At 46.0% G+C, this 8,672-nt stretch overlaps 2 protein-coding genes across 2 annotated transcripts; one reads left to right on the top strand and one right to left on the bottom strand.

Moving 5' to 3' along the window:
* Positions 1-1,999: 1,999 nt before the first annotated feature.
* LOC144145683 (60S ribosome subunit biogenesis protein NIP7 homolog) lies at positions 2,000-5,741 on the bottom strand. The gene is made up of 5 exons (XM_077677347.1): positions 5,582-5,741; positions 5,378-5,464; positions 5,162-5,300; positions 4,916-5,056; positions 2,000-2,164 (listed from the first exon to the last, which is right to left on the bottom strand). Exons 1-5 carry the CDS (start codon positions 5,635-5,637, stop codon positions 2,045-2,047), a joined length of 543 nt encoding a protein of 180 aa, XP_077533473.1. The 5' UTR covers positions 5,638-5,741; the 3' UTR covers positions 2,000-2,044.
* A 59-nt stretch (positions 5,742-5,800) lies between these two features.
* Positions 5,801-6,809, top strand: LOC144145684 (U6 snRNA-associated Sm-like protein LSm5). Its single transcript, XM_077677348.1, has 5 exons — positions 5,801-5,960; positions 6,071-6,166; positions 6,372-6,399; positions 6,497-6,569; positions 6,672-6,809. The coding sequence occupies exons 1-5, from the start codon at positions 5,918-5,920 to the stop codon at positions 6,702-6,704; spliced, it is 273 nt and encodes a 90-aa protein (XP_077533474.1). The 5' UTR covers positions 5,801-5,917; the 3' UTR covers positions 6,705-6,809.
* The last annotated feature ends 1,863 nt before the right edge of the window (positions 6,810-8,672 follow it).

The raw sequence follows: 8,672 nt of genomic DNA, 5'->3' as shown, positions 1-8,672 counted from the left end.
TCAACTGTAAGCTCTACGTTTCTCACATGAGCCAAGCGCAGTACCCCTGTGAAGAAACCAGATCCCCAGTCCCTGATCACTTACAGAAAACCTGCCCGAATCTGCTGCAAGTTGTCACAGATGGCTCAGTTAATCAGCACCACGGAGCTAGCGGAACAGCATATGCGATTCCAGCTTTCCTGGACTGCTCAAATAGACCACGCGATTTCCTCTACAGAAAGCGAGTGTACTGCTTTGCGGTGGTTGGGCAAGCCACGACAAGTCGTAATCTTGACGGATTCCAAAGCAGCAGTACAGCTTTTACAGTGTAGGAACCCCGTGGGAAAAATTTTCCAACGCCCATTGCAACGTGTGCAACATCCCAGCAGCGAGGGTTTCAACCTCTGATTTCAGCAGCTTCCATCCTGTGTTGGCATCAGTGGCAGCCACGACCAACTTTACTTCGGAATGGGCTGCCATTAGCTCCAACAGTGAAAGTCATGACCACCGGACCATCTCCAAGCGAGCACTTGTCAATTGTTTCAAGCTCTGCGGGGCTAACAAAAGCAGATGCATCTCCGCTATATCAAATCTGAACTGGTTCAGCGAAAACTATAGCTTGGCAATTCAAGACTAGCCTCGTGCAATGGCCTGCGCTTGCCGTTTACAGAGGTAGATGCACAACATAATGCCATGTGCAGTTTGAGCATGCTACAAAGCACCGGACCTAGTTTTTGGTAATGTGAAAGCTACCAGCCTCACACACCATAATGGATGGCATCATCTTCCTAAAAGATTATGAAGTACACCACAAAGCTGTTGCGGCTTATTTGTTTTCAGGACACTGAACTCGTGGACACGCGGTGGGCAGCCATGTTTTTTTTTTACGCAACAGGTGCCGGTATTACAAGTCTAGATCCAACAACAACCATGTCAGAAAGGTAATCTGTGCAGTTCATGCATTGATCTTTCATCAAGAGAATGGTCATCCGGTTGGATGCTGGTAGTTGCCTTGTCTGCCCCATGTCGCTTACTCTGGTAGTGCTGCGAACAAGTTTGCAGAAACATTCCTTCGGATGGTGTTTTGTGCAATAGGAGTTTAGTAACATCACCAGTTAGAAAATTAAATAATGCCCTTGAACTACATAAAGGAAGAATACTGACAGAGACTATATCCGATCACAAAGTGTGGTTCCCGGGTAACGTTTTCCATTGATGAGACTTTCAGGCAGGAGATGCAACAAGATGGTTGACGCCACTATCTCTGTCTGTCATTAGATAAAGACCACTGGTAATTATTCCATCTTTTGCAAACTATGCACTAAGCTTATGCAGCTTGGTTGCCTGCTCTCATCAAGGCTATGTCATTTTTCAATGCCCTGAAAATGAACAAAATAGCCAGAAGATTATTTGAAGTGTGCTCTTGGCCTTTCAAAATTTTTTTCAATAAGCTTTGATTTTTTTGTTCAGACTTCATGATCCTTTTTAATATATTTTTGACTCGTTTTCCTCCTTTCATGCCCTTTCTCTCCTATTTTGTCTCTCCCACCCCTCACCCTCGAAACAAAATATTGCGTACACCAATGCTAACTTGATTAGCATTCCATAATGTTCAGTACTTTCTTAGTGAACGACATAAAGCCCCATTTGAGAATAGAGTTGGAGTTGCGACAGTATATGCTACCAGGCACTATTAGGAGTGCCTGGTAGCATTACCAGGCAGCCTGCCTCATTCATACTCGTACTACTATTGTATTTGCAACTATTACCTTCAGATTACCAGAACGTACAAGCCATCCTTGCCTTAGTTTTATCCCTCAATTGAAGACTCGCCAAAAACGGTAGGAACCAAGTGATGATGTAAAGTATGCAAAGTGGCGCAGGACTTTGCATTCATACTCCATGCCTCAAAACAACAATCGCAACATATTGCAAGCACCGCTCACACTTCCAAGTAGCGTGACATAAGATAGTCTAAATAGACTCACTCGTCACGACTGAAATGAAACAAAACACCCAGGAGGTTTCCAAAGCAATGACAGCGTGACATTTTATATCTGGCTCATCATGTGAGTGTGTCTTCAGCCCGAATGTACTCTCCAACGTCAGCCTGGTGGAAAACAACAATGGTCATGGGGTCTGCACGCCTGCACTCCTCTGTGGACTTTGCTGCAACACCAAAGCCCTGAAAATAAAAAAAGGGGGGGGGGGGGGGGGGGAGGGGGAGGTGGCATTTTAAAAGATGTGCCACTGGTACGTAGGTGCTAGATCTGCAGCAAAGTCAAGTTCACAGCGTGGGAATGCAATGCTGCTGTCAAAGATGCCAACATGATGTAGAACTCACCAGTTTTGCGCATTTGATTTGAGATTCACAATCACAGGTAAGCTCCAGATGTCTAGCATCAATGTGGGTGTCAGTCAAAGCATGCGATGTAAGGATACAGTTACCTGCACAGACAAGCTCCCACCTTAAAGGGACCCTGCAGCACTTGCTATCGACTATTAGGAATGTATTCTCGGGTAAAGTCTATTGTCCCAGCAATCTCCTCCCACAAGAATTATGAGAATCCGTTCGCTATCACCAAAACTATGCGCGATAAGAAATCGCGCATAATTGTTCCCTTTCAACTCGACCGTGGACAACGCGACGAAAGCGGCACGCTCTCTCCCAGAGATAGGGGCGGCTCGTAGCGTTCTCTTTGGTGGCCTTCGACATATCACAGGCCGGGGAGTTTCCTTTTTTTTTCTGCGCAACTGGGAGGAGTCTATTTCCAGTCTGGTGCCACGAAAAAGCAGGCATAGCTGCATGCTCGCAAGCGCACGCTCAGGCTGCTAGCTAGGGTGTTTTTCAAGCAATAAACGTTTGTTGTCAAGTCGCCTCGCCAAAAGGGGAGTATTGAGTTCATCACTCAAACTCCACACGCACTCAAAGCACAAAAGAAACGCCAAAACTGTGCATACAGGTTCAGGCATAGAAGAGGTTGGTACACGGCACCGATGATGGTGGATCATCACGGGCGAAGTTAAGCCCGTGATGAATAAGTGCGAAGTTGACCAGCGACATCCAATAGAACAGCCACGGCCGCAATTGACGTCATTTAGGCCATGCCAAGGGTGCATGAGGAAAACTGAAGAGAGCACGGTTGGTTTTTCCGACCACCACTCACCGCTTCACATGCACGTCTAACATTTGGCTCAAGTATTCCTGGCAGTGAAATCTAAATGTTGCACAGGTTGACTTGCACTGCTCAAAGGGTGTTGCAGAGTCCCTGTAAAGCTCACACAAAGACAACTTACTAACTTGTTTTGCTTGAAAGGCTGAGCTTTTCGTACACCACTACATTTCTGGCTGGTTGGAGGAATGCTAGGACTGCAGAGTAATTTGCAACGAGTGAGCGAGAGAGAGAGAGAATAAACATCGTGGGTGATTCACAATTGAGCCGCTTCCTTCATAACTCACAACATGTTTTGAAAAGCAGTCAAAACCGGGCAGTCAGTGGGTTGGTTTTGTGCTAAAAGGCATAATAATGCAGCAACTGAAACTGGGGCTATTGTTTACGCCCACTGCTGAAGACATCAAGTCGTCGCCTGCTCGTGATACACCTGCTGAACCCTGTTTCCTATTTTGAAGTGAAAACCAGTCGTAAAAGAAGCCGCACAAAGATGAGAAGAGACACGAGGACAGCCACTAGTGATTCGTGTGTTTCTCATCTCCTTGTGCAGCGTCTTCTTTTACCACTGGTTTTCACTTAAAAAATCCTGGGCCAACTGGCCCAGTATACCTTATCTGCGTCCTACGTCTGGTCAAAACTCTGAATGACGTTTCTTCTTTGTCACTTTTAAAGTCCTTTCCAATTTTGTAGAAAAAGAATGTCAGCGCCACTGCGCAATGTGTGGTGCCTCTGGAGTCACTTTAAGAGGTCCCTCCTTGCATTAACATCAAACACGTATGCAGATTTTGTCGAATGTCTGCTGTCAGGATGCACAGGTCACACATGGGAGCTTTTTCACAAGATTGGTCTCATGAAGCCAAGAGGGCACAAAATCTAATACAGAGCTTACAAACGGCCAATGCACGGTGTCTAGCAGCTGTTTAGAGTGCACTCCAATGGTTACTTTCAGCACCTCCAAGTTGCATGTCTCATCCGAGCGATGCTGATTCAGAGTGCTGCAACACGGATGCTGCAAAAACCGATTTTTTAAGCAATGCTAGTCACTGTACTCGGATTTCTCCCTTCTCTACAAACAGGACTGAGAGGAGAAATCTAGGCTCTAGCACAGTATCACCAGTTATTTTCTGCCTCCGTGACTTTGATTTCTGCAGCCACACTTGCAGTGAATCATTGGCGACTATCCAATCGTTCAGCTCTTCGGAAGCCAAGATCATACACGACGCAAGAAGTTTCGCTATGTCCCAGCTGGAGTTCTGCTATGCAGCAGTTCAAATCCAGTCTCAGCTGGAAACAATTAGTAAAGACTGCGTATCTTAATGGCACATTAAAAAATAGTGGAAACAAATTAACTTTCCACTCGTTGCCTTCACATGTTGGAACTGCATGGCCTCGCAGGTGCCTGCTCTCATAGTACCTGATGCAAATCAAACCAGATACACGTGACAACGGGTTTCTTTCTACACTGTACTGTCACAATTAATCGAGACTTTTTTTGTTCTTTGAGAGGAAACATGATAAGTGACTTAATGAACTATGCTATAAAAGCAATCAGTATATAATCAGTGTAGTTTTGCTCTGTGGAAACTCAATTTAGTGTCAACACACTGAGTGTATTGTCGCATAAATGCTGCCAGAATAACCGCCTAACAGATGAAAACATGCAAAAAGTTGGCATGGCCAGAGGCGGCAACGTTAAAAGCGAAACTACGGTTTCAAGCGCGCATTAACGAAGTTTAATTACATAAAAACAGCACCAGCCGTACCAGTGGAATGTCACTCATGGAGTAGACGACAACGCCGTCGTACGTATTTGTGTTTTCGGTTATCCTCGCCAGCCCGGACTTCAAGACGTGGTGGCCATACAGGTACTGCTGCTCCGCACTTGGTTTCAGCCATACCTTTTGCTGCAAAAAGTTTTGGTTTTCGGTCACGAAACGCAACTAACAGTATTTAATAGACACATCTCAGCAACGAATGAAGCAAGGAAGTGCCCAGAGTTACGTTCTCACCTTAGCGTACGGTGCGAGGTAGTCCAAGGCAGTGATGTGCAGGTGAAACTTGCCAGACTTCGTGAACTTCCCAAAGCACGTTCCCATGCTGATTAGGTTCTCTCGAGCTACGTTGTTGGCCAGCTTCATAATTTTTTCGCTGCATAAGTGCATAAACCGTCAATGTAGACGCGCGACAGTAGGCGAGTACCGCCCGACTCGTTTTTTCCTCCTTACCTGACGTAATACACTCTGTCTTTATGCAGTCGGAAACAGTAGGTTCCATCTGGTCTGTCAATAAGAAGCTTGATGTTCTCGGATATGCTGAGGAAGAGAAGAGAGCCGGCGGCAAGTTGGGTTATGACACATGAGCAATCGAACGTGCGACGATTTTAGTCAGTTTAGCGAAATATATACAACTAAACAGAAGTGTGAACATACTATTTTGACAGCTTATCGAAAAACGTCCGAGTTTCTTCGTTTGTGAGGGGCCGCATTGCGTGCACTCGCGCAGAACAGGAAAATACACGATCACTCGTGGAAACAACACAACGCACGTGTGCCCAGGGCTTATGGGCTTAATCTGGAGCTTGGCTTTCCTTGGCTAAAACGCAAACCGTAAACAAACGGTAGCCAATGGCGAAGCCATAGCCGTTCTGCCACTATCCACTATCCAGCCATAATAATCCAGGACGAGCACGCAACTGAAAGCGATAGGACAACGTTTTGCGCGGTTACCTCAGCTCCTGTGAACGGTTAACAGAACCATAGTTGGAAATGTCTGTGTCGGCTGTGAATCCGTCCAGTCTGTTACCTCTGGGTAAAGTGATTTCTCTACAACGCAGAATGTTCCAGTCGTAATATGGCAGCCTCGGCTCGCGCCAAGGCCACGAAGACTTGCTCCTCATATGCAACTCCTGTTCATTTCAGAGCTGATTGACAAATGTATCGGATCTAAGATCCACATAATCATGAAAAGCGACAAGGAAATTGTGGGAACACTCCGTGGCTTTGACGACTTCGTCAGTATCCTTTATTTCCTGGCACGAGGCTGCCGTGGTTGGTTGGTAGTTCTTTCCGTCTTGTCGTCTCATTGCGTCTTACGCTCTGCTGTCCGGAGTATGTGCATGGTATGTGTTTGCTGTCAGAAACAATCGCTCCTGTACAGTGTATTTTGCACTCCAACCTTAGTGCGGGCGTTCCGAAGTCTCCCTTTACTGCAAATCTCTAGATATGGTGCTGGAAGACGTCACAGAGTAGTAAGTAAACGCGTTGGTGTTGAAACATCGTGACATTTTGGGGGACAAATGTGCTGTGTACTAACAGTGGCTTCTCTTTTTGTGTGTGTGTGTGCAGCGAGAGCACACCTGAAGGCAGGCGGATCACGAAGCTTGACCAGATTCTCTTGAATGGCAACAACATTACCATGGTGAGACCTGCCATTGGCAAATACTGATTTTCTTCCGCCACCGGTGTAGTTTAATACATCTGACGTAATTAAGCCTCCCCCTCCCCCCTTTCTTTTTTACAGATGGTTCCTGGAGGCGACATGCCAGACTCCTAAACCAAGAGTAGAGGCTGCGTTCCCAGCGACTCACCTTAAAGCTGTACATACAATACACATTGTTGTCATCACCTTCAAAATAAAAAAAAGATCTCACCTCTTCTGTTTCGGCCCAAGTTTCCAATGTGGTATTGGCACTATGAGTCGTGCCATTAACGGGGGCGACGCGTTAGTTTAGGTCGCCTGAGTCCTTTTACATGTGCAGAAATCTGCACAAACAGGCGTTTTTATATTTTGTCTACATCAAAAATGCAGCCTTTGCAGCTGGTAATCAAGCTCAAAAACTAGTGAAAAGGACTATATGCATTGCTTTCAGTGCATATATTTAATCTTTCCTTCCCTGGAGTCACTGTTCTGCTTTGACTGTTGTAGTCTGGCTCTTTCCATTTAATTCCTAGTCCACTGTCACCTTGGTCTTCCGCAAACATTACCAATCCCAGTCTACCCGTCGTGGTGGCTCAGCGGCTAAGGCATTGTGCTGCTCAGCATGAGGACGCAGGTTCGATTCCCGGCCGCGGCAGCCGCTTTTCTGATGGAAGCGGAAACCCAAACGCCTGTATATACGAGATTTCGGTGCACGTCAAAGGTCCCCAGGTGGCCAAATTAATCTGAAGCCCTCCACTACGGTGCACCTCATAGCCTGCATTGTGTCGGCGCGTTAAACCCTACAGTCAATCAACGAATCCCAGACTGTAGACAGTATTCGAGAGCCTGTAGTAACCGCAGTTGTTACTACCAACCTCTCCTTGTAATCAATAAGCAGTTATTGGATCTTTGCCTTTGCATCACGAAAGGCTTTGTTGCACTTTGCATTAGCAAAAGTTCCTTTTGCAGTGTCCCTTTTTTTTTACCAAGATAAAATTATCATAGCGTCATTTCATATAGCAGTTATCACCTGCTTGTAAAGTAGATCCTACAAGACAACCGTTCAAGAATTTCAAAAATTGTGTGTAATCACTGCTGGAGGTGTTGCTTCAGAATTCAGAAATTTTTCACACTGACTTCGAACCAGCACTAATTACAGTCTGCATTCCAGTGATGTTGCCATTCCAGTTTACAAAGAATGTGATGAGCACTCCAGCTGATTTACAAAAAAGATGGCGTCACACTGGGCTGACACAAACTGCTGTTGCGGTCTGTGAAATAGCATGTCAGGTATGTGTAAACTCTGCCCCTTTTTTAACAGCGGAGCTGTTTAAGCTTGAGTTCCAGCCATGCCGAGCATCGCTCAAAAATTGGCTTGGCAAAGTGGAGAGGAGGAAAATGCTAGGCCAAGTGTGAAGGGGCTAGGAGCCGACGAGCAGGTGTTGGGATTGGCTGTGGCTAGTGACGACGAAACCTCTGACCTGCAGGTGTTCTCCTAGTTGAGAGAGACGGCAACCAGCTCCACTGTTCTCTCGGTCTTCGCATCTCAATTATAAAGGTGGCCGAATTTTTTGTCAGTTCTACCAGAAGCAACAGAACACGCTGTTTGGGTTTGTCTTCGAGTGCATTCTTTGGCTGTTTCTGCAGCAGAAAAGTTCTGTCATGTCAGTTGGATTGCAAGGAACCTAGCACTCATTTAAAAGTAGCTGCACGAGAATTCAATTTCTAGTTTGAGGCAATGGGGCAACACATCGAAAGAAATTGATAGGCAAGACTCACACAAGCTGTGCATTGCCTCAGACACCCAAGCACCACACCACGAGGTGAGCAGTATTTTCATGGGAAAAGTTTTTCGTCCGCACAGTCGTACAGTGGAGCATGAATCCATGCACCTGACACATGATCTACGTTGATCTGAAACGCAAGAGCCCAACAGCCAAATGCAATTGTGTACCAAAGTGCAAGTGCTACCAGATTAAAATCTAGAAAGCACAGGCCATGTTCTGAGTTTTTCCAGCTGATTTACACGTGCCTCTTAACGAGAAAGCTGTGCTCTAGGGGGCCATGTCTCGGAGCATTCTCCTTGCTGTTCTGCTTACGCTG

Source organism: Haemaphysalis longicornis, unplaced genomic scaffold (assembly GCF_048455015.1).
Source record: "Haemaphysalis longicornis isolate Haplotype H1 unplaced genomic scaffold, Haemaphysalis longicornis Haplotype H1 scaffold_7, whole genome shotgun sequence".
NCBI classification, from domain to species: Eukaryota; Metazoa; Arthropoda; class Arachnida; order Ixodida; family Ixodidae; genus Haemaphysalis; species Haemaphysalis longicornis.
This window is presented reverse-complemented; position numbering and strand designations above follow the sequence as displayed.